Below are 25,760 nucleotides of genomic sequence, written 5' to 3'. Positions count from 1 at the left end.
TTTATTATTATTATTATTGTTAAATAGTCAGTAAAAGTCAAAAAGTCAGTGTGTAACCCAGCCACAAAATCTATCTCACTTTGGTGTCACCCCTCACAGCCTTGTTCACTGGTAACTCCTACATTTGAAAGTTTCTCTGTGGTCACCTTGAGGATCTTGGTAAAATCTAACAGGTAATGTGAAGTGAACATTTGGGATTGTAGGATCCTTGTCTCCCATCTGCAGGCACAGCTGCAGTTCACAGTACTGTAAGGGCGGATACACTGTGAGCTTATTGTTGCTTATTTCTTGGGTGAAGTCATGATGTGATTATTGCTCCACAGTCACTTGTTTATTTGTGCTTTTTCTCCTCTGTATAAGAAAAAGAACAAAACAAAACAAAAAAAACGGCATCCTCTCTCTCTCCATCTACCAAAGCAAAGTTAATAGTCCCATTATAGCTAATGGATTGTTCTCGTTGTTTATTCAGTGCATCCTCTTGTCTCTCCATTGTCTGTGGCCTCAGGGCTGCTGCTAATGTGGTGCCAGTAATAGCTTAGGTAAAATGTTATGTCTGATGTCTTTTAATGACCAAACAGAGGGCAACCAACAACAATCAACAAACATATGACATGGAAATGTTACAACAATTGCATTTTGTGGTAATTCTACGTTTAACGATGCAAATAAAGGTCAAATGCTTTATCGTACCGTCTGACCATCTCATTCAGCGTTTTCATTTCTTCTCAAGTTAAACCACAGAGCACCAGGCGCGTATGAGGGTAATTTTGCTGCCAGACAACCACAAAAACTCCTGTTGTCATTACAGTATATGAAAAATTAATCAACAGCCACTTGTTGTTGTTGTGTACAACCACTTCCTGCATCACTTGCCACCACTTGTTGCACATGTAGACACAGAAGTTGAAGTGAGGAGGTGGATGGCTGGGGGGGGGGGGATACTATTAGGGTAAGTGCCCACAGATTGGATTTTGAGTTTGGGTTTTTTTTTTTTTTTTTCTAATCAGGGAGGATCCAGTTACGTGCACCTCTGTCCATCTTTGCTCTTTGGCAAAAGGGGAATGCACAAACCCACGCAGTCTCACACCCATCTGCTGAGAAAAGGGAAGGAAATGTTTGCTTGCACACAATCAGCTGATGACCACCAAAGTGCTTCCTGTGCCGATGGCCGTCTGTCCACAGTGTGTTCCCACTTGATAATTCCCCATATGAATTAACCACTCACGGTGGTTTGGTGAACTTTGGATAAGGAAGATGAATGATTCGGTCATTTCTGTTTCCTGCTAATTATTTACTAACCGAGTGAGAGCCCTGCCAAGGACATGATTTGCCCAGATTCCACCCTGTTAATCTGTGTGTAGACACAACACAGTGACACAAGGCTGGTGTCAAAGCAAAACAGCTCCTGCTCATTCAGAGTAGGAGGTGGACACTGGCTGCCACCTGCTGGAGAGAGTAACACCATACAATGGAGTAACTGGATGTTTTTAAGATTGTGTTTTTATATTAAGTTACATAATAGGGCTTGTTGTAAGCCTATATCCCATACAGCAATAAATTGATGCACTAAAGTTATTTATTACATACAGCTGAAGTGTCAGGTAAAGAAAATAAACAGAGCAGACTAGATTTTATCAACCTATATAAGGACTGCTAAAATAAGCACTGCGTTTTTTTCTTGATTAATAAAACATTTTTATCTTTGCTATTTAATTGTTTTGCCTTATAAAATAATATTACACAACTGTTTTTTTCAACTTTTTTTTGCCTTGTTTCCTTTCATTTTAGCAGCTAATTGAGTTTGATTTACCACAAAAACAAAATGTAGGAATCGTAAATCATATTGGAGAAAATTTTTAATTTGACATTTATTTTTCAGCAGCTGAACATCAAGCAGTGATGGTGTGTTCAATAGTTCACACAATCCACAAATGTAAAATATTACTATAACATTGTACATTAAATGAGTAACAAGGCCTATGAGTCATGGATTCATTCAGTAGGCTGCTTTTTCTGTAAGTACTTCATCTATATTTTATGATTATACTTAGCCTACATACTAAAGTATTCAGGACAGAAATGTATTATTTCACACTAAGGCTGGTGAAACTAATACTTTTACTTAAGCAAAGGATCTACTACAGCACCACTAATTCCTCCCCCACCGATGCTACGGTCTACTGTTACTATTCAGTTTATTTTAATTCAGTTCAATTCGCTTTATTTATATAGTGCTAACAGACGTCATCTCAAGGCACTTTACAGTGTAATAATGGAAAAAATATAACTGTATACAGAATTATATAGAAAAACCCAACAACCCCACTTGAGCAGCACTAAGAGACAGTGGAGAGGAAAAACTCCCTTTAGAGGAAGAAACCTCCATCAGTACCAGGCTCAGGGGGGGTGGCCATCTGCCTTGAACGGTTGGGGTGAGTGGAAAGAGGAGAGAGAACAACTAGCAGCAAAAACACTGCACAAACACTATTACTACTACCTTTAGTAGGTTACTACTACTGCCACTGGCACAGAAGGTCAGTTATTAGATGGTGATTCTTTCTTGTTTGTTATAATCAGGTTCTCTTCTTTATCAGTGCTTTATTCTATCAATATATTTGTGTGATGCAGGATTTGTATAATTGTTTATTATTTTCTTGTTTGGTTTGATTCTCTTTTTATTTTTATTTATAATGATTCTTTCTTCTTTCTATTTGTATTTTTTTCTTTTTTATGTTAAAGTTTTTTTTTAATGTAGTTATTTGTGTGAGATAGCATTTGTACAGTTGTGTTATTTATTTACTATTGTATTATTTATTCATTTATTTATTTAGTTGCCATTATGGTTTTTAAGTATTTATTTATTGCTTTATGTTGTTATTTGTGTGATATAGAACGATTCATTCAGTTTGTTTCTACTTGTCTTTGTTTCTTCCTTTTGAAATATTTATTTTTATATTTACCAGGTAGTTTTAGACATTTTATTCTTCTTTTTATTTGTTTTTTATTTATGTTTCTCCAAATGTCTAAATAAAACAGCTTTTTTATGTTGCCACTGGACCTACAGACTCTCCGCCCATCCGGCAAAGCCCGCACTTATAATCGAACCTCACCTAACGAAGGGCTGACCCATTCGCACACCTTAACCAATCATCGTTGTTCTGAAGCAGCAAAGTTGCAGCCGATTGGCTGAAATCCGAGCCAATCACAAATGAGTCAAATACATTTAACGCCAGTTCCGTGTCTTCAATTTTCATCATACTGACGCTTTTTTTTCCCTGTAGAAGTGTTTTGTTTTGTTTTTTTGCTTCTTTAAACCTGAGATTTAAGGTTGTGTTCCACTTTTTCTGATGTTATTTCACCCGATCTGACGGCTGGGAGTGAGATAAAGTGAGATGCAGGCGATAAGGTGAGGATTATGTTAATTGAAATAAGATCAACAAGGTGTGAATGAACTTAACTCAAGTGGCGAATACAACCTTATAAACAAGTGAGTGTACAAACAACTGCTGAAACAAGTTATCATCGTCGTAGGTTGCAGGCTTTAATGGAGCAGTAGTTCGTCTGTGTTGTAACATCAAGTCCTGTTTTTGCTGGTTGACACAGTGATTTCTCAATATCACAGAAATCTCTTCCGGGCTCCTTGGTCTTCTGCTACAAGGCTGGATGACAAAACTGTGCTCATCACCGGTGCCAACACTGGTATTGGCAAAGAGACAGCCATCGACCTGGCTAAAAGAGGTTGGTCTGAGGTCTGATACATGTCAGACTGATCAGCACAGCAACACACAGTGAATATGTTTTTTTTTGTTTGTTTGTTTTTTTTTTGCTTTGTCATTGTTACTTGCATCTTTTGTCACATTCAAGACAAAGAAGAACTATTCCCCCAATATTATTCTGTAGGAAAATATTGACTTTTAGATCCACAGATAAGAGCAGAACGATTAACTAACACAACTTGAATTTCTGGGGGCGTCACATTGTTTGTGATCCAGTCATTTCACCTGTAAAAATCTAACAGTTCCTAATAGGACTGTGTATCATACAAAACATGGCAAGATATGTTTAAACATATCAGTTGACATGTTTTCAATTGATACAGTTTCTGTGAACAACAATACTTAATTTCTTTTTTCTTACAATTTCTCAAAAAACAGTGTAAGTTTTATCCTAATAAAGATTCAGTATTGACCTTCCCACAAACTGATTATGCTATCTGGTTGCTCATACTTTGGAGGGTGTAGCCTGTGCTATGTGGCTGACCTTAATAAATGAAAGGTGGAGTGAAGTTTAACACCGTATCTTGCTTATACAGTAGCAAGTCACTAATCGATGAGTTCATCCCTAAAGGTCCAAAGAAAGTTGACTAAAACACATGAAGAATGTGACTGGAATGCATTATCTTTAGACTTTTGCAGCATTTGTTTTCTTTGGCGTAGTCGCACAAAGGTTGTGAAACTACGCAGAAAGAAATAAGCTCACTGACGTCTCAGGGGCAGAAAGTCAGGTTTTTATAATGAAAGCATGATCCGGCATCAAATTCAGTAAAAGGGGAAAAGAGACTTGACATGAATGACGTACCTGTCTCTACATGTTTAGCACATACATTAGAGAGTAACTGGGAACTCCACTTTGCCCCAGTAGTGTTGCCTTGCAGGCATTTTGGAGATTCCCTCCAACCAGTCTAAGTGAGTTTAAATGTACTGAAGAGGATGCTGCCAGAATCCAGAGAAATGGTAGCACGGAGCAGAGCACCAAACATCTTAGCAGGGAGGAAGTGGAGGCAGTTTTGCAAGCTCCAGCGTAGACATGAGCATTACAGGGCAGACACAGCACAGATATGGTGGCTTTGGTCTAAGCACATTGCAGCCTAATTGGAGCAAAGCAGCATCATCTGACAGAAGGAGGCTGGTTGTAGAGGAGATTAAGAGGTAATGGCACTGATATGTTGCTAGCAATCTATCAGTGCCATTGGACCTATAGGCCATTGGAGTGTGGAACGTAGAATCTTTGCTGGAGGGTAGTGTGGCATACGGAGGCAGGTAGAATTTGATTAATCATAGAAACGACTTATGATGTTCTGCTGTCTCCCCAAAATCTGAGCAGATAGGGCATGACATTATCTTGACACTTTACAAGACCTGTTAAATAGTAGAAGGCTGGTGAAGAGAAAGTAGAAAGCATCTTAGCATGATGTGTTGGGTTTGTCATGGCACCATGAAAACCAGTGAAGCTGAACAGAGACTACACTAACAGCTATGTTAGCCATTGGATGCTGATGGTGTGTATGAACTCACTGGATGTGCTCTCCATCACATTTTATGTCAAGTTAGGACTAGAGACTGGTTCCTCTCATGTCACAAATACAGATTCATACTCGTTACTATACATACTCTATAGTTGCTATATTCCATATTTAGTAAATATTGGTCTTATTTCTTATCATCGGTGTCAAAACTACCTGCCTAAGTTTAATAAGCTCACGGCAGTGTACACATTTTGCCACAAGATGGTGGTCTTAACCCTTTCACCTGTCTGTGTGTGTGCATGCAGACTGATGAGCAGACGGTGTTTAATGCTACACCGGGAAACCAAGCTGAACTATCTAGCATCAGAGTGTGAAGCTGCTTGTTTATGTTCCCTGTAAAGAAGCTAAAGTATGTTGTTCCTTAACAATTATCAGCCATTGTGTAAACATTAGTCTTTTAGCTTCTGTTAATCTTTATTGTTTTGTTTTGATAACTTGTGAGTTTCATATTTGTCTTGTTGGAACAATAAGTCTGCTGGTTGCGTTCGAACAAGACGTTCTTAACCTCAATGGGATCTCTACCTGGTAAAATAAAGGTTAAATAAATAAAATTCCAAATGTTTACTGCAGTTTTTTTCTCATTTAGGGGCAAAAGTCATCATGGCATGCAGAGACATGGAGAAAGCACAGGCCGCTGTGAAAGAAGTAATCGAAAGCTCAGGGAACGAAAACGTCCTTTGTATGAAACTTGACTTAGCAGATGGCAAGTCGATCCGAGAATTCGCTGAAGCCATCAACAAAGGTAAACTCGTGCTCTGTGAAAATACGTACACACTAAGAAACTTAAAAAGAACGCTTTAGCTTTCAGTGTTGTTTTCTACAGGAGAGCCGAAACTCGACATCCTCATCAACAATGCTGGTGTGATGGTGTGTCCTTACGGGAAAACAGCAGATGGCTTTGAGCTGCAGATCGGTGTCAATCACATGGGTAAATAAAACCATGTCATCTGTGCTGCAAGGAAGAGATTCGAAGATGTCTGGGTGACATTATGAAATTGTCTCTCCCTTCTTTTTTTTTTCTTGCTAATTAAATTTCTAGTTGACATTAGTGACTGATTACTTCTCAAGCTCCAAAATTTCTAGCATTTATTAACACACCTGTAGAAGTCAGGCTCCAACAGAGACGTAACAGGGTATACAAAACTATTTCTATATCTACTGGGCATTACATGTACAGTAGATAAATAGACATAGGGCAAAGTTTGCTTACTTTGATTCCTGCCACATTCACCTGTGCTACTTTTTATTATTTGGCTTAATCCCCTCTCTGTTAAATATTGATTAACTGTTGATATTATTCGAGCTTGATCCCCTGATAGCGCAGCTTATCGCATCTCCACTGGAACATTTTTCTTTGCCAAGGTTTGTAAACCAGTTTAGGAGAAGTTATTCTAACAACACCCAAAGTTGGACACTAACATTTGTGCACATTAGACGAGATTGACAGTGTCTGTGTAACACAGTCTTAGCAGTTTAATCCGTGTAAATGCAAATAATAATCCAAAGTGTGTTGATAAATAATGATCTTCATATGTATCGGAAATGGTCGATTGAACCCAAAATGTAAAACTCGAATAAATGAGTGTCCTGTTGCTAAAGTCAGATCTTTATCTGATTTTCATTTCAGTAAATTAAAATTGTTCCCAATTAGTTTTTGACTTTTGAAATGTGAAGAAGCAGTCAGTAAATACAGTCTGTTTTGGCTGTTTCACATGTTTTTCATCAGAGCAGTTTCACCATGATGACTGCTGAGTATCTAAAACCTAATGTGCTTTTTAAACAACACAGCTTTTGACATCTTGGGTTCTAATGAGATGAGTAACAATGCAATGGTAGGTTAAACCACCAAGTGTGTTATGGGTAATTATTATCATATAAACTGTAGGTTTAAGATCTGGGTATGTAGATTATCCAGCAGCCATTCTTTGCACTTTTTCTAAATCACTTGTGCCATAATATCTGCAACATGCAGTGTTATTTTTACAGTCTAGAATCTTAAACCCACGTTCCCTTGTTCCTCCAGGTCACTTCCTGTTGACATATTTGCTGATTGACCTGATTAAAAAATCAGCACCGGCCAGGATTATCAACGTATCTTCCATGGCTCACTCCTTCGGCTCCATCAATCTCGAGGACATCAACAGTGAGAAAAGTTACGACAAGAGTAAAGCTTACAGCCAGAGCAAGCTAGCTAATGTCCTTTTCACCCGCTCACTGGCTAAGAAACTCGAAGGTATCTATTATACCCTTGTTCAAACTTTTTATGCTAGAACTTTTTTCCTCTAATTTGAAGCCTTGATCAGTTTTGACAGTTTTCCTTTCACAGTTTCATTCGTGTTGCACTTTTCTTCTTGTTAGGCACAGGTGTGACGACATACTCTCTCCATCCCGGAGTCGTTCAGACAGATCTATGGCGTCACCTGAATGGTCCTCAACAGTTCTTGTGGAAGCTGGCGACTCCCTTCACCAAAAACTCTGCCCAGGGCGCTAAGACAACAATTTATTGTGCAGTGGAACCGTCGCTGGAGAACGAGAGCGGTGGATACTACAGGTGCAGTTTTTTAATGTACCAGTAGAGACTGGCTATGGATATTTCTACTAATCTACAACTGAACAGGAAGTATTGGCAAGAGATGAGAGTAATTGCAGAAAAACCTGACATCTCCTCTAGAGATACTACGTGGTGTGTACTATCTGTTGTCCTCAGCTTTCTCTGATAACTTGAGCAAGTTTCCATGATGCATTTCCATCGAGGAAGGTTGCGAAAGAGCAGACCACTCAGGCCTGTCTCAATCTATGCTAGATCAAATTGAATTAAAGAGAATTGATTAAGTCAAGTTTATACAGCCAACGCATTTATCTCATAGGGTTTACTATCTGTTAATACCCCACTGTATATCTTTAGAGCTCTGATAAAGAAAAAGTTCTCTCCTAATAAAACCTTTAAAACATATCTAAGCTTGAAGAACCACCACAAAGTAAGGTAATAAGGTAATGGGTTTTCAACCAAAGTGTTAAGTCATTTTTAAATTTTAAGCTGCTCATCTGTCTTTGCCAACAGTGACTGTGCTCCTGCCAACTGCTCAGCGGCTGCAAAAGACGACGACGTGGCACAGAAGTTGTGGGAGCTAAGCTGTCGTATGCTCTCCATAACGTGGGACTGAGGCAACCGATTTAAAATAAAATCATACAGTTCACAGCCTAGTGTCTTTCTTCACCAAGTGTTACAATATATCTTTATTTCACACTAATGGCATCTGCCAAGAAATAATGAGCACAGCATCTTAACAAGGTTTCTTACAGTTCACCATTTCTAATAAAGGGACTACTAATATGTAATACTAAATATGCCGTATTACGTTTACAGTCATGATTTACAGAAATTGTCACAATCCTAATTACTTTTTCTTTTTTATCCTTTTTTTTTTTTTCATAAAAAGTGTAGTGGATGGATACCATTATGCAAAAAGGTCAAAGAAAACCCTTTAATTGGTCACTTGTTCAAGTGACCTGATATTAAAATGTCTTTCACTCTGTATTTTTGTTTGTTTTTGTTCCTGCTTATGTTTTTCATATTTAAATAAATTGGATACAAATATTTGTATATACACAGATCACTAAGGCATCTCATTTGTAGGCCAAATCATGATGTTAGAGCGGTGCTCCATCAGATAGGGTACTTGATTTATCGCAAAGTGAAATGCAGTGTTACAGGAACAATGAGATAGGTAATTTGATTATTTACAACACATTTTCCTTTATCCTACCTCCGGACTTTATCAGTTTTATGACGGGCAGTAATAAAAACACAGATTGTTTTCGACTAATTTCACCAAAAAGTTGACTTGGTGTACAGTAAGTAGTTAAACCTTAAATTTCACAATAGAAATGTTAACAAATAACACAAATGTTAATTTCAGTGCATTACATGTCCTTTACCAATGTAGGCCAATGTAAAACATTTTTTGCTGAATCTCTACTTTTACTTCCGCCAGTTCTTCTGAGAATGTCTTGAGTAATTATTGCATAATGTGTTCAAACGAAACTATTCACATGCTGTTATTTATGTACATCATTGCATAGAACTTTATGTGTACGGGCCTACTGGAAGTTTAACCATTCATGTCAATCATGTAGATTTGCAAAGCCTCATTTCAAGTTTCTTCACTGCTTTGTTCAGAGCATGTTTGACATTGATGTTACAAAACACGAAGCTGATTGAGGCTACGGTCGTGCTCATTGTTGTATGTGTTGCGTAATGTATGGAAGAATCGAATTGTTGACTCGTCAGAACTTCGGGGTTATTGTAAGTTGGAAGAGATAGTCACTTCACTAATCATTTGCAAAGCGCCATAAATGTGTGCACTGAAGTCCTTCGTCTCCATGGCCACGTATACAATCAATCATTAATGTTTAATAAAGAAAAGAAGCTGGCTATAAGAACCAACCACAAGTCTGGCAGTGATACCATCACTGGGAAAAGGTATGGATAAGAGGATGCTCTGGTGCATGACTAATTTGGACTAGTTACAGAGTTTAACAGAATACTAACGACATTAATTGCTGGGTGTCATGTTCTATGGAAACAAGAGTGATGCTGACATGATGGTGCAATAAGGATTTTAGATTTTCTTTAAGTGATGTTCATTCAGGATGGAAGAAGCTGAAGACAGTATTGCAGTGGTCGGCATTGGATGCAATTTTCCAGGAGGTAAGTCGTATTATTTGGTAGATGATTTCCTTTTTTTTTTTTCTTTTTTTTATTGACAAACTTTGATTTTAGGATTCATTTCTACCCCTCATAACAACATGGTGTTTGCAAATTAGGTCAATCAGGCTGTGGGTATTTTCCTCCTGATTTATCTAATGTTAATTTATAAGCACCACGATTGAATCTATACATTTGTGTATTTCTCTTTCCATAACAGGAGAAGGCCTTGACAATTTCTGGAAGGTTCTGATAGATGGTAGAAACTGTTCTGTGCCCATTCCCAAAGAGAGGTTTGACATAACCAGCTGGTATGACCCTGATGATAACAAAGCGGGTAAATCCCGCACAGCCAAAGCTGCTCTTATTGACGGGTACGATATTTAAATCTTATTATACAACCAATTTATATGGCACACTGGCACCCCTACTCAAATTAAAGACTTCAATGTTGTATCCATCTTTGAATTTTGTTTCTATTATACTTTATTCCTTTTGTCTATTTCTGTCATGGATGAAATTTTCATATAAAAGAGTCACAAAACAGGGCTAGACAAGATTTTAAGTAATCAAGAGGACTGAACTCTTTCTTCACTTGAAAAACTCAACACTAATATTTATTTAAAAAGACCAAGAAGTGCATAGAAAGCCCCTTCTTTCTTTAATTCACTATAAGTCCAGAATTAAAAGATTACAACTATGTCTTATGTTATTATTTTTTATTATTATTATTTTTTTAAGAGTACTTAAGAGTAAGTATAAAAACTATTTGTCAAAACTGATCCAGTTGTTTTCATCAACTCTTTTCAGGTTCAATGAATTTGATCACAAGTTCTTTGGCATCAGTGACAGTGAAGTGGAGCAAATGGATCCACAACAAAAACAGATCCTTCAGTGCGTCTACAGAGCTTTGGAGAATGCAGGAATTCCCATGGAGAAAGCCAGCGGGACCAGGACAGGAGTGTTTTTAGGTGAAGCACAAAAAAAAACAAACTAAATTCCAGATGTAGTTTTATGTTGATTAAATAAAACTACATCTCATAACACATGATATTTACAACTTATTACTGAACAATCTCTCCCAATAATAATCATGTATATGTTATGTATAATTTTTGTAACCATTTTTATGTTATTATTACAGGTCTAATGAATAGAGATTATGAAACAAATGCTGCGCACATGCACCCAAGTGTGATCAACCACTGGACTGGTACAGGACTTGCTATGAGTATCACTGCAAACAGAGTTTCTTACATCTTCAATTTCACTGGACCGTCGCTGTCCATAGACAGTGCCTGCTCATCATCCCTTGTTGCTCTTCATCTTGCCTGTCAAGCCATTAAACAAGGTCAGTATGTACAGAATATCCAACTAAAGGTAACAACACTTTTCTCCTCAGCATGTGAGATAATTACAGATATTACTAGAATGTGTCAAAATATTATTCTGTGAGATCACAAATGATGTTTAATCTTATCAGGTGATTGCGATATGGCGGTTTGTGGAGGGGTCAACTGTATCATAGAGCCAAGAGTGTTTGTTGCTCTCAGCAAGGCCAAGATGATCTCACCTGAGGGAACCAGCAAACCTTTCTCCAACAGAGCAGATGGCTATGGTAGAGGGGAGGGCTGCGGAGTTGTCCTCTTGAAGCCTCTGAAGAAGGTCTGAATATGCAAAAAAGCACCACAATTTCAACTTCTTCAATTCATTTCAGCAGATGATTAGATTAATATTTGATTTACTTATTATAACCAACATTTTTATTTGTTTAAACATTAACCAGTCCAGACTAACCATAAATGTTATATTACTCTGAATGTACCACTTCCTGTTTCTCTCCTGCAATTCTTTTAAATCCCAAAACATTTTCTACAATTTGCACCGGATCTACGAGGGTCATTCAATAAATAAGGTGAATTTTTTGGTATAAGGACTTGTAATGCAGATAGAAGCTTATTTACTGGGAAGCTTACTTTTCTCTTCAAAGTCCAATGCTCTTACCTTCTTCAAACAATTTAGCCCACTTGTAGACATTTTTTTGGCTGAAACATGTGGCACCATACACAGCTGACATTCTCCTATGTATTTCAACGGGTTTGCACCCTTCAGCAATCAAAAACTTGATAACTGACTGACTTTGTTAATTGCCAAAAGGTTTTTTTTAATTTGCAAAAGAAATTAAATCCATCTGAAAAAGAAGTAAAACAAAAAACAAAATTAAAAAAAAAGTGTAAGCTTCTATCTGTATTAAAAGTCCTTATACTGAAAAATTCACCTCATTTATTGAATGACCCTCGTATATATCACAATTTTTAGTTCCACTTGCATTGTTTCATTTCCATCTTGTTGTTGCTTTACAGGCTATACAAGATTATGACCATGTCTGGGGGATCATCAGCAACACAGCCATCAACCAAGATGGACACTCAGTTACGCCAATTACCAAACCCTCGATGACTCAACAAGAAGAGCTGCTGCGAAGAATCTACTCAGAGTCTGACCTTGCAAATGTCCAGTACATAGAGGCCCATGGAACTGGGACCCCAGTTGGAGACCCAACTGAGGCAGGAAGCATCTCAAATGTCATCGCTAAAGCCAGACCTCCTGGTTCAGAGACACTACGGATTGGTTCTGTAAAGAGCAACATTGGACATACCGAATCTGCAGCTGGAGTAGCTGGACTCATTAAGGTTCTCCTAATGATGAAGCACGAGACCATTGTTCCCTCACTTTTTTACTCTGAGGAGACTGCCAGTGTAGATACCAAAGCCCTGAACATTAAAATTCCTAACGAAGCAGAAAAATGGGAAACCACTAGTGCTAGGATTGCAGGAGTGAACAACTTTGGCTTTGGGGGAACAAATGCCCATGCTATTGTCAAACAACACAAACAGTCAGCCGTTAGGGAAAAGATTGATAGGAAACAACCAAAGTGTTTTGTTATGTCTGCAAATTCACCAAAATCTTTCTCCCTGATGATAGAAGACACCATTAAGCAGCTAGAAGCAGATAGCAAAGTTGATTTAGATTCTCTGTTGTACACATCAGCTTGCAGGAGGAGCCATCTAAAACATAAATACAGAAAGGCCATCATGGTTTCATCTATAGTTGATCTTAAAGAGAAGCTAAGTGCTGCTCTTGGCAAAAATTTAAGTGTTTCCTACTCACATCCAAGGTTAGTGTTTGTCTTCTGTGGTAATGGCATCGCCTACCATGGCATGTGCAAGCAGCTACTAAAGCAAGAGCCTGTATTCAGAGATAAGATCAAAGAGATTGCACAACATTTCCAAAGTCTCAGTATGCTAAATATATTGGACACACTTGAGAGTGAGTTTGAGAGCAGTGACTTCAAAAACCCTGACACTGCCCAACCCCTCCTCTTTGCCATTCAAGTTGGTATTACCACCCTGCTGAGACACTGGGGTGTCAAGCCAGATGCAATACTGGGGCACTCTGTAGGTGAGGTTGCAGCTGCTCACTGTTCTGGCCTTTTGTCACTTGAGGATTCATTGAAGGTCATCTATTTCCGTAGCAATCTCCAAAACAAAGTCACTGGGGGGATGATGCTTGTGATCAGCAACATGGCTGTATCAGAGGTAGCTCCTCTACTTCCTCGGTACTCTGGTAGAATTTGCTTTGCTGCTTTCAACAGCCCACAGTCCTGTACCCTCTCAGGTGATGCAGATGCAATTGAGAGCCTCTATAAGGAGCTAAGTAACACAGACAATAGTCAGAGTCTGTTCCTTCGTCTACTTGATGTCCCTGCTGCTTACCACAGCCACATGATGGACCCAATTCTGCCAGAAATCCAGGAAAAAATTGGCGCATTACAGGGGAATGAACTTGACACAGAGTTGTTCTCAACAGTGACAGGGAAGAAAATGCAACAGGGAGATTTTTGCACAGGTGATTACTGGGCTAGAAACATTCGTGAGCCAGTTGCTTTTGAGCAGGCAGCGAGGTTGGCAGCTAAAGGAAAGAATACGGTTTTTGTAGAGATAGGACCAAGAAGAGCTCTACAGAGAAACATCATGGAATGTCTGGGAAATGACACAAATGTTCTTGCCTCGGTGCAGCCAGAGAAAGATCACGAAACCATCCTGTCTGTTGTTCCTAAGCTATTTGAACTGGGTGTTCAAGTAGATTGGAACACCTTCTACAAAGGATATGAGGTAATGCCACTGCCTTTCCCAAAATACCAGTTTGATTCCTCAGACAGAGATGTCATTATTGGAGCAGCACAGAAATCCACAGCAAGCAATCATCCTGTGCTCTGTCAGACAGGAAGTGAAGGCAATATTTTCAATTGCAATTTGATGTCTGAGTCATCTTCCTACTTGAAAGACCACAAGCACGGTGATATACCCATTATACCTGGTGCCTTCTATGCTGAGTTGGGTTTAGCCGCAGCCCTTGCTAGTGCCAAACCAAAAGTACCACTCAACTCACTACAACTCAGTGTCAGTTTTCACAGTCCATTTGTTTTGACTGAAAATTCATCTGAAATGAAAGTTAAACTGAAACAATCAGAGAAAGAAACCAGTTTCCAAGTAGTCTCCACATCTGGAGTGTATGCATCTGGCACAGTGGTCTCCAAAAAAGATAGGTTGATTGAGGAGCAGTACATTTCTTTAAGCTCCATATACAAAAGGTGCAAATCGGTAGTGAGCGCTCAGGAGTTCTATGGGTATCTCTCTCAAGGTGGGTTTCAATATGGTGGCATTTTCCAGAATAAGGCAGATGTGCACTATGGAAAAGACCTGAAAGAAGCTTTTGCAGCTGTCACAGTTCAAAAAGAGCTGCGATCGCAGTTACATGACTACTGTATTCATCCGGTTGTGTTGGATTACCTGATGCAGCTTCTCCCAGTTACAGTAGAGCACATTTTTGCTGGCAGGCCAGGTTTTCCTGCGAAAATAGGAAGTTTGACAGTGTTTGAACCCTTGCAAGATGAGATGATTGTCTATCTGAGAGCCATTGATGTGGGCACTGATTATTTTGAGGTTTGTGGCTGTTTTGCAGACAAAGAAGGCAGAGTGTTGGTAGAGGTTAAGCATGTGATAATCAAGTACCTTGGCAGTCGCTCTCATGTAGTTGATGAGTATTTCTACCATAATACCTTCAGCGTAATCCCTGAAGGTATCATATCTGCTCCTTATCCCAAAGCTTTGGTCTTCTGTGATGGTCTAGGGATTGGTAAAGGTCTACAACAACATTTGGACTCAAGCTCTACATATGTCTCTCTCACACACGCAAAGAATATCTTGAGTGATGGTTTTCCATCTCTCTTGGCAAATCTCAATATCACAGATATTGAGAAAAACTTTGATGAGGTCTTGTTTTTGTGGGGCAAAGAAGACCTAACTTCACTGGCAGCTGAGGTCATCGTGCAGATCTTGGCAAGCTGCTGTGAGATATTCCGCCAAATAGTCCTTGAGCTCAAGCGGATTAAATTCCCAAATTCCATCAGAGCAGTAACCTACTGTTCATCTGACATCACAGTAGACCACATAAGTCCAGGTTTTGCTCTTGCTGGCATGATGAGATCATTTGCTGCAGAGATACCTGACCTATCATTTCAGTTGATTGATATAAGTGCTACTTCTGCTGACAACATTGCAGCCCTCTCTGAAGTCCTCAGATCATATCCTTGCAGCAAGTACCCAGAACTGGTGGTAAAAGACGGGCGGATTTTCAAACCTTCTATTGTCCGTACTCCACCTGAAGTCATTGATAGTTCAGAGACCAGTTTTTCATCTACAATATGTGAACCCTGTGTCTTTCAGACAGCTCATGCACAGGAGATTACTCAGCTGAGTGCCATTCAGATTGAGGAAGACACCCAGCCAGTCAGTGACACATCTGTTGAAATTCAGCCCAGTAAGATATGTGTTCATTCATCTGATTACTTCCCTGTTAGTGCCTCACATCTGAAATTTGGCCAGACACTGTATTGGAACAAACATTCATCTCAGAACCACAAGTTACTAGCGCTTGATTTCAGTGGTACTATTACAGCAATTGGAAAAGATGTCAAGAAATTAAAAGTAGGAGATCATATTGCCTCCTGTTACCCTGTGGTGGCACATAGCAAAGTCAGAGTCCCCGAGGATGCATGCTACAATGTCAAAAGATTTCCATTCCTTCAGAAAACACCGTGCATTTCCTACTTTGTGCTAGCATGGGAGATCCTGCATCGAGCCTTGCCAAGGGCCAAACATTATCTAGGAATTATATCCTCTGTACCTGACTCTTCTATGGTGAAAGTCTTGGCATTTACATCTTGCAAATCAGGTTGGAATGTGGTTGTTGGCACACAGTGCAATGGTACTTTTGTAGACGTGAATCAAATTAAGGCATTCGTTCTTCTTCCCCCATTTGAGGAATCACTGATTACTAAAGTCTGCAACTTTCCAGGTGTCCAACATGTCATAATTATCTGTGAATTTCAGAAACAGGATATACTCAGTCAGCAAATGTTTCAAAGTGTAAAGGAGAATGTTCACATACAGACAATTCAGATGTCTGCCATTTTGCAGAAGGGATCATTGTGTGCACGAAGACCCTACATTCATAGCTGGCTCAGGTCCATGCATTTCAGCCGCAAATTTGCTCTGGAAAGCTTTACTTTTCAGAGTATGAAATCTGATAGCATCAAAACCCTTCCATGTGAGAAACCAGAATCATATTTCAACTCAAAGAAACTGGCTGTTGTGGCTCTGGAGAAAGATTTAAAAAGTACAGTGTCTGTGATACCATTGCTCCCAACAAAAAAACAGCTTTTCCAAAAGAGAGCAGTGTACATAGTGGCAGGTGGTCTTTCTGGGTTGGGTTTTGAAACTGTCAAGTTCATCTCACAAAGGGGTGGTGAGTATATTGTCATACTGTCCAGGAGCAAGCCCACATCAGATGTGCAGCAAGAAATACACAATGTGGAGAAACAGTGTGGAAACAGCATCACCAGCATGGAATGTGATATATCTGTCTCTGAGCATGTTCACGAGGTTATCAGTATCATCGGCCAGAAGTTCCCTGGTTGTCAGATTAAAGGAGTGTTTCACAGTGCAGTTGTCTTGCATGATGGGCTGATTGAGACCCTGAACCAATCTCTTTATGAGATAGTTCTCAGACCCAAAGTAAATGGTGCACTGAATTTGCATCATGCAACACAGCACTGTCAGTTAGATTACTTTGTGTGTTATTCCTCCATTTCAGCTTTCCTGGGAAATGCATCACAAACCAACTATGCTGCAGCCAACTCATTTCTTGATATGTTCTGTCAGTACAGGCGCAAACTCGGGCTGCCTGCTCAGTCTATCAACTGGGGAGCTCTGAACCTCGGTCTGCTCTTAAACAAGGAGCATTTCCACCGATTTCTGGAAGCAAAAGGAATGATGGTGTTGAATGTGGCTGAGATTCATCAAAGCTTGGAGCAATGCCTTGTGCTCAACCGACCCCAGCAGGCCGTTTGCAGGTTTCACTTTAGAAACATCCGATACAATGTCCTTTCTCAAAATGCAGCCTTAACTATGCGCCTGTCTGCACTGGTAGAGGAAGCTTTCCTAAAGTCCAAAGAGACAGATTCACAAACTTCACAAGTAGACTCTGTCTCACCAAGCGAATATGTCATGTCTCTGCTTTGTGAGACCATCGGTATGGACCAGAGCGAGTTGAAAGACGACTCACCTCTTTTATCCTTAGGAATTGACTCCATGCAGGCCATGACTCTGCAGAATGTAATCTTTCAAGAGAGAGGTGTGAATGTGCCTTTGGTGAAACTGTTGGATCCCAATGCCACGATATCAACAGTAGTAAATTTACTAAGTGGAGGAGCTGAAGGTGGAAAATGCAGTGAACCAGTTGAAGAAGTGGGAGATGTTTCGACTAGACTGTAAAAAATACAAAATCAGAAAATAGAAATAGAAAAAAAAGTTCAGTGTATGTTAATAGTGTTGCACTTTTACATCGATATAATCACATCATGTTATTTTCCTTTATCTTTGAAAATGTTCTATTTTAATGGATGTTTTTTATACTCATTATGCTTATTGATATGTTCATATAAAATGTGTGATGAAAATATGAAATGTATTGTTTGTGATTTATATGCACATTTTTTGTATTTTATTTCAATTGTAAATCTTTGTAGTTTATGTCAGTTATCAGTCAATTGTTCATAATGGTCATAGGGTTCATATAATATGTCTACTTTAATCTTGTTGTTAAGAAGGTCATGGACGGTTCTTATCACTGTTATCTGATTGATTCAGACTGCCAATCAACTTTACGACGATAGTGGAAAAATGAACATCATACAATATTCTGGCAAGTCTCTGTTTGCTGAACCACTTTCATATCATGAAGAAATATTTTATTTATGTGTCTGCACCAGGAAAAAAAAGTGTTTGTCTATATGATAATTCCGATGTGTTTTCATAATACATATTTTTGGTATTACAGATAATGTACAACTTTTTGATATTGTGGAAATGTTATTGTCTATCATTGTAAATCATAAATTTTAATACTAGTTAAGTCTCAATGCTTTATCATGGCATTTTGTTTTTTGCTTTATCAGAATGCAGTAAATAAATTTGTCAGATTCTCTTTGCACTTAAGGTATGTTTGTTTACCAATATTCTTTAATGCAGGTTACAACTACAAATGTATACAGTATGAAATTTTACAAAACAATCTTAAAAACCAAACATGCACAGCTTCAGAAATCTATTTAAAGGTAATAATATTTTTATTCAATTTATTATTATGTCAAATAATATACCACATTTAGACATTGACAGTGCATCTGAAGTTTAAGTCCATCTCATCCTGTAACGATCAAGCTTCTTTTTCTTTTGTAAAATTGTAAGCTTCCCATGCAATACTTGTTTTTTTACAAAACTAAATAATCCAAATAATAAAACAGCACACTGATTATCACTTGTATAATTCAATTATTAAGTATATCATATTACATGAATTTATCCTCTGTTCATCACAATAGTTGTTAAAGTACTCAGTGTAGTGTTGGGGTCTAGTATTCTAACCAAAGGCACATTTACACCTGTCTCCTGGAAAATCTTGTTCTGCAGAGTCATGGCCAACATTGAGTCAATACCCAGTGCACACAGAGCAGAGTCATCATTCAGTTCATCCACATTGACATTGCTTATGTCACTGATGATTGTTCTCAGACTTCCATGTGTGGACGATAAATGCTGACACTTGGGATCAATGCTTATTTCATCTTTGAGCTCCTTTTCGATTAAAGGTGACAGTCGCTCTCTGAGAGACACGTTTTGTGACAGAACGTGAATGTTGAGATTTTTAAAGTTGAACTTGCATATTACTTGTTGTGCTCTGTTCATCAAAAGACACGTTTTGAGAGCCTCGTGAACCTCCCATACATCCATTGTCATCATTCCTTTTGCCTCCAGGAACTTTTGGAAATGTTTTTTGTTCAACAAGAGTCCAAGGTTCATAGGGCCCCAGTTGATTGACTGCCCAGCAAGCCCAAGGTTTCTTCGATAATGGCAGAATGTGTCGAGGAAAGAGTTGGCTGCTGCATAGTTACACTGTGAGGCATTGCCAATGAACGAAGAGATAGAAGAGTAGCACACAAAGAAATCAAGTTTGCTGTGCAGCGTTGCGTAGTGGAGGTTTAGAGCACCACTGACTTTGGGCTGCAGCACCTTTCGGAAGACTGATGCATCAAGTGTTTCAATCAGTGCATCATGCAATAGTGCAGCGCTGTGAAACACTCCTTTGATTGGACAAGAAGAGAATCTTTGCTCAATCTTTGACACTGCATCCGCTACCTGCATTGACACAGAAATGTCACATTGGACATTTAAAATAGCGACCCCATATGTTTTCTGGAGGAGTTCCATTTCAATCTGCATTTCATCTGTCAGAGGACTTCTGGACAGTGTTGCAATACAGCCTCCACCATTATGAGCAATGAACTTCACTGTCTCAAGTCCCAAACCAGAAAGCCCTCCAGTTACAATATAAACACAGTATTGTTTGAAGAGTTGTCCAGAACTTGTTCTCAAATGAATATCAGATACCGGACAATCAGATTCTCTGTGATCTAGAACAACTTGCTGCACTGTTGCTGTAGTGAAGTAGGACTCACTGTCTGCATCAGTCTGAGGCTCTTTATTGCTTGACAATTGAAACGTCTCCTTTTTCAGTGGAAGAGATTCTGACTCAAAGCCTAATGACATTAGCCAGCGGAAGACTTTCCTGTTTTGTGTTCTTAGCCTGGCTTTCTGGAGAACATTGCTCACATCCAGTTTGTGAACATGCATGTGATCATTCTTCAGTGCAAACATGCTCGCTGAAAGCGACGATGGCCTATGATTGCCACACACAAAAATAATGTGTGTTTCAAGGCCTTCATTGCCAAAACTCAGCTGCGAGGAGTGATCAAATGGAGGCAGAAAAACAATTGTGTTGCCCTGATCAATATGTATATATTCTCCTTTGAAATGTAGCAGAGTGGAGACATGCCAACCTGACCTGTTGGCTGTCAGAGCCAAAACTTTCAACAGCGCAGAGGCTGAGTTTGAAGATATAATCACAAACTTTCTGTGCTGTTGTTTTACCAAAGGTTGCATCATTTGAAGGATCTCCCACGCTACTATAAAATACGACACACATGGAGTCTCTTTAAGAGATGGGAGTCTCTCAGTGCTGCAGCACACAGATTCAGGAATTATAATCTTCGCAGCCGCAGAAACTGGATAACATGAAGCAATATGATCTCCCACTTTTAGGTTATTAATGCCTTTCCCAACAGCTGTAACAATGCCACTAAAATCCAAAGCCAGAAGCTTGTGAGTTTGAGAGGTGTGCTTGTTCCAATACATTGTTTTCCCGAATTTCAATTCTGAAGTGGTGACAGGGTAGTAATCAGTTGAATGAACACATACATTGGTTACTTGAATCTCAAGGCACTTCTCTTGGACAGAATTTCTGTCTGTGTCACAGGGGACGGCAGACAGATGGGCCATTCTGTAAGGATCAGTTGTCTGTAGAACAAAGTTGCTCAGATGTATTGATTGAGTATCACCCTCACACGGACCCCTGTCCTTCACTGGGGTCCGCACTATTCTTGTTGCAGATGGCCGCCCTTTGCTGATCATAACCTCTTGCTGTTTGCAGGTGTTTATTACATGAACTAGTGTTTGAATGTCTTCACTTGTGATAGAAGCAAGGTCAATAAGCTGAAAAGTGAGACCTGCAACCTCAGCTGCACAAGCCCTTGTCATGCCAGACAGCACAGAACCAGGACTGACGTGGTCCACGGTCATTTCTGTTGATCTGTAGGTTATGACGCGAACAGTGCAAGCACGTTGGCTCTCTTTCAAGGCTAAAACAATCTGGCGAAATAGCTCGCAGCAAGTAACAAAGCAGTCCAGTATCTTGTCAGAGGACAAGTGACTGAGATTCTCTACAGCCCATATGAAGAGAACATCTGTCACATTCACACTGGTGTCAAGTGAGTGATAAACAAACTTTTGAAGTTCGTCTGACATCCAGTAGTCTCTGTATTCCACTGTGATTGACTCTGGGTGTAAATATGGTCTAAGTCCTTTAGCAATGCCAAGTTTGTCTTCAAAAACTATTGCTTTTATTTCACAATTGTTTGAGTCTTTCTCATCTTGAATTGCAATAATTTCATTGTGAAAGAACAATGACTGAGAGACATTGGAGCTGTTGCCCAAAAATGAGATCTTCACCCCCTTAAGTTCCAAAAGTACTTTCCCCTCTCTGGTGGAGAAGCAACCACACACTTCAAGGAAGTCTGGGGAGTCTTGAGTTGCTCGGAGGTACAGGACCATTTTCTCTTGCAGTGGTCCTGAAATGGCAACACTACCAATAACTGAGGGGAATCCCTTCTTGGCTGTTAGCCGTCTGATAGCTACCACCGCAGTCATTTGCAAGAAATAGTCTAGTAACACAGGGTGGATGAAATAGTCATGCAGGTGTGGTAGGAGTTCTCCGAGGACTTGAACTTCTGTCACAGCTTCTTTGAATTCATCTCCAAAATGCACATCATTGAGCTGTTTAAAGACAGGGCCATATTCAAATCCTGCTTGGGAAAGGACTGAATAGATTTCTTCTCTCTTCATAACTACTTTGCACCTTTTGGAGATCATGTTAAGACAAATAGTTGGTTCTTCTAACAGCGGTTGGCCAACAGCACACATGTATGTACCAGAGGCATGTGTTGTGACAGGCGACTGTATTTTAAATGACCCCACATTCTCTTCATGCTCAAGTGTCACTTTCAACTGATGACAGTTTGAAGTCAGTGTCAACAGACTCTCAAATGTAACACTGAGCTGGAGCAGAGACATGGCCTTCTTTGGCCTTAAACTTGCCATGACCGAGGCATAAGCAAGATCAACATAAAATGCACCTGGCACAATGGGAACACCATTGTTTTTATGCTCCCAGAGATATGGTGCTGTCTCCAATGAGAGGTTGCACATGTACTCCTTGCTGTTATGATCGTTTGGGGATATGAGTGCATAAGGAGGAAACACAAATGATTTAACATCTCCTCTCACATCTTCAAAGTTCAAATGTTTCTTTGAAGGGTCGAAGTGATAGATTGGAAGAGCTGTGGGCAATGTCTCATATCCCCTGTAGAGCTGATGCCAGTTCACATTTATACCCAGTTCAAATAGTTTTGCCACAGTAGACAATATTGTGTCATAATCCTTCTCTGGCTGGACAGAGGAAAGAACTATGGTGTCATTTCCCAGAGTCTCGTGTATGTACCTTTGCAGAGCCCTGCGAGGGCCAATCTCTACAAAGACTAAATTTCTCATTGATTGCTTGCCTTTGGTGGCAGCATGCAATGTTTGTTCAAATAAAACTGGCTCTCTGATATTCTTTGTCCAGTATGTGCCAGTGCTGAAGTCACCATCTGAATACCTGTCTCCAGTCACTGTTGACAAAAGTTTGCATTCCATGTTGTTGGTATCCAAACGATCTATGCTTCTTTCAATGTCATCCAGTATAGGATCCATCATATGGCTATGGTATGCCACTGGGACATCCAAGACATGCAGGAAAACATTTTTATCTGTAAACCGAATCCTTAGCCTTTCATGGAGGATGTCTATAGCATCTGCATCTCCTGAAAGTGTGCAAGACCGAGGGCTGTTGAAAGCTGCCACACAAACTTTGCCAGAAAACACTTTTGAACCATTTGTAATACATTTTCTACATCCACATTGCTGACGACAAGCATTTTCCCCCCTGTAACCTTGCTCTGAAGAATACTGCGGTGGTGCAACACTTTAACAGCATCTTCAAGAGACAGAAGTCCAGAACAGTGAGCTGCGGCAACTTCACCCACAGAGTGCCCAAGTACTGCATCGGGCTTGATACCCCAGTTCTTCAGAAGAATGGCAATTCCAACCTGGATGGCAAAAAGAAGAGGCTGGGCAACATCTGGCTTGCTGCAATCACTATCTCGATCACTGGCAAGCCATTTACTGATGCTGATGCTTTTATGTTTCTGAAAGAGCTTCTCAACTTCTCTGACTTTATCTCTGAAAACGGGGACCTCTCTCAGCAGCTGCTTGCACATACCCCTGTAGGCAACTCCATTTCCACAAAATACAAAGACCACCTGGATGTCAGGCCTTAGTGATTCAACCTTTGTCTTCAGTGCAGCTTTCAGCTGATGTTCTAAATCTGACAGGGACGATGTTAGGAAGGCCTTCCTATATTTGTGTCTGGAATGACTCCTTCCACATGCTGAAGTGTAAGACAGTGCCTGTAGGTCAACTGTTTGATCATTGCACAACCTCTGTTGCATGTCATTGGTGGACAAGGCAAATGATTTTTCAGAGGCTGCAGATATTACAAATACTTTTGGACAGCCTTTTGGAATATGTCTGAGATCAGTGGTCTGTCTCTGTTCTCTAACAATTACATGTGCATTTGTGCCTCCAAACCCAAAGCTGTTAATTCCAGCTACCCTTTCAAGTGACCCATTAGTCTCCCACATTTCAGCTTTAGTGGGAATACTTATATTCAGAGCTTTTACATCCACACTTGCACTGCCTTCAGAGAAGAAAACCGAGGGAACAAGTGTCTTATGCTTCATCATTAAGAGTACCTTAATGAGTCCAGCTACTCCAGCTGCAGATTCGGTATGTCCGATGTTGCCCTTTACAGACCCAATCCGCAGTGTCTCTGAACCAGGAGGTCTGGCTTTAGCAATAACATTTGAGATGCTTCCTGCCTCAGTTGGGTCTCCAACTGGGGTCCCAGTTCCATGGGCCTCTATGTACTGGACATTTGCAAGGTCAGACTCTGAGTAGATTCTTCGCAGCAGCTCTTCTTGTTGAACCATGGAGGGTTTGGTGATCGGAGTAACTGAGTGGCCGTCTTGGTTGACTGCTGTTTTGCTGATGACCCCCCATATCTTGTTGCAGTCTTTTATAGCCTTTGTATAAAACAATCACACCATTACTAGGGTGAGCTGTACATCTATTTGCATGTAATTATTAAATTGTATGAAATATTAAACCACCATGTACTCACATTTTTCAGAGGCTTTAGGAGAACAATGCCGCAGCCCTCCCCTCTACCATAGCCATCTGCTCTGTTGGAGAAAGGCTTGCTGGTTCCCTCAGGTGAGATCATCTTAGCTTTGGTGAGAGCAACAAATACTCTTGGCTCCATTATACAGTTGACACCTCCACACAGAGCCATTTCACAGTCTCCTAGTTAAAAAAGGAAATTAATTATGCAATATTTATATTCCTCAATTGATTAATTTGTAAGGAAAAGAGACCACATACCTTGCTTTATAGCCTGGCAGGCTAAATGTACAGCTACCAAAGATGAGGAACAGGCACTGTCAATGGCAAAAGATGGGCCAGTGAGGTTAAACGTGAAGGAAATTCTATTGGCAGCCAAACTCATGGCTGTCCCTGTGCCACTGTAGTGGGTTGTTGTAGCAGGACTCTTATTTCGGAGCATCTCGTAGTCCTTGTTCATAAGCCCTGCAACACCACAATCACAGCAGAGCAAGTTATAGCTGGGGCACATGAAGCTATTCGTTTTAAAATGTTTCACAAAGCCATGTTAGTCACCTATATAAACTCCAGTTCTGCTTCCACTGATGCTTTCCATAGCCATTCCCGCATCCTCCAATGCTCTGTATGTACACTGAAGGAGGAGTTTCTGCTGAGGATCCATGAAATCAGCCTCTGCTTCAGTGATTCCGAAAAACTTGTGATCAAACTCATTAAACCTAGAAAGTGAAAAACAGCATATTCATCATAATTCAAACATTTCTCAAGAGACAGATTAACACCTAATCTGGCTAGGCAGTTATCAAACCTACCCATCGATGAGAGCTGCTTTGGTTGTTTGCATCTTTCCAGCTTTACTATCATCGGCATCATACCAAAAACTGGTATCAAACCTTTCCGCTGGAATATCTACTACGCAATTCCTTCCCTCCAATAAAACCCTCCAGAATTTATCCAGTGTCTCACCTAAAATAAAACCACAATAGTATCATTTTAGCTTTAAGGCAAAACTCAGAGCAAATGTAAATGGTTGATAGCGTTATAGTTGAACCATACCCCCAGGGAAACTGCATCCAATGCCGATGACTGCAACATCATCCTCTGCATCCTTCATTGTTCCTTGGTTGTAAAGTTTCTCTGCAAACTTTACTGCCCTTTTCTAAAAGTCACAGTG

The 25,760-nt window shown here is 39.8% G+C and overlaps 3 protein-coding genes across 3 annotated transcripts; 2 read left to right on the top strand and 1 right to left on the bottom strand.

Annotated features, from left to right (window-relative positions):
- Window positions 1-3,212: 3,212 nt before the first annotated feature.
- On the top strand, window positions 3,213-8,841 carry rdh12l (retinol dehydrogenase 12, like). Its single transcript, XM_026363892.1, has 7 exons — window positions 3,213-3,406; window positions 3,623-3,738; window positions 5,892-6,047; window positions 6,129-6,233; window positions 7,329-7,538; window positions 7,664-7,856; window positions 8,367-8,841. The coding sequence occupies exons 1-7, from the start codon at window positions 3,393-3,395 to the stop codon at window positions 8,467-8,469; spliced, it is 897 nt and encodes a 298-aa protein (XP_026219677.1). The 5' UTR covers window positions 3,213-3,392; the 3' UTR covers window positions 8,470-8,841.
- Window positions 8,842-9,958: 1,117 nt separating this feature from the next.
- LOC113164531 (phthiocerol synthesis polyketide synthase type I PpsD-like) lies at window positions 9,959-17,911 on the top strand. Its single transcript, XM_026363867.1, has 6 exons — window positions 9,959-10,016; window positions 10,234-10,387; window positions 10,824-10,984; window positions 11,158-11,364; window positions 11,497-11,678; window positions 12,377-17,911. Exons 1-6 carry the CDS (start codon window positions 9,959-9,961, stop codon window positions 17,909-17,911), a joined length of 6,297 nt encoding a protein of 2,098 aa, XP_026219652.1.
- Window positions 17,912-18,720: 809 nt separating this feature from the next.
- pks1 (polyketide synthase 1) lies at window positions 18,721-25,760 on the bottom strand. Its single transcript, XM_026361441.1, is given in 7 exon segments — window positions 18,721-23,236; window positions 23,239-24,492; window positions 24,591-24,772; window positions 24,851-25,054; window positions 25,145-25,305; window positions 25,399-25,552; window positions 25,643-25,760. Coding segments are annotated over 7 exon segments (6,252 nt in total). The 5' UTR covers window positions 25,701-25,760; the 3' UTR covers window positions 18,721-18,997.

This window comes from Anabas testudineus, chromosome 2, assembly GCF_900324465.2.
Source record: "Anabas testudineus chromosome 2, fAnaTes1.2, whole genome shotgun sequence".
Lineage (NCBI taxonomy): Eukaryota > Metazoa > Chordata > Actinopteri > Anabantiformes > Anabantidae > Anabas > Anabas testudineus.
This window is presented reverse-complemented; position numbering and strand designations above follow the sequence as displayed.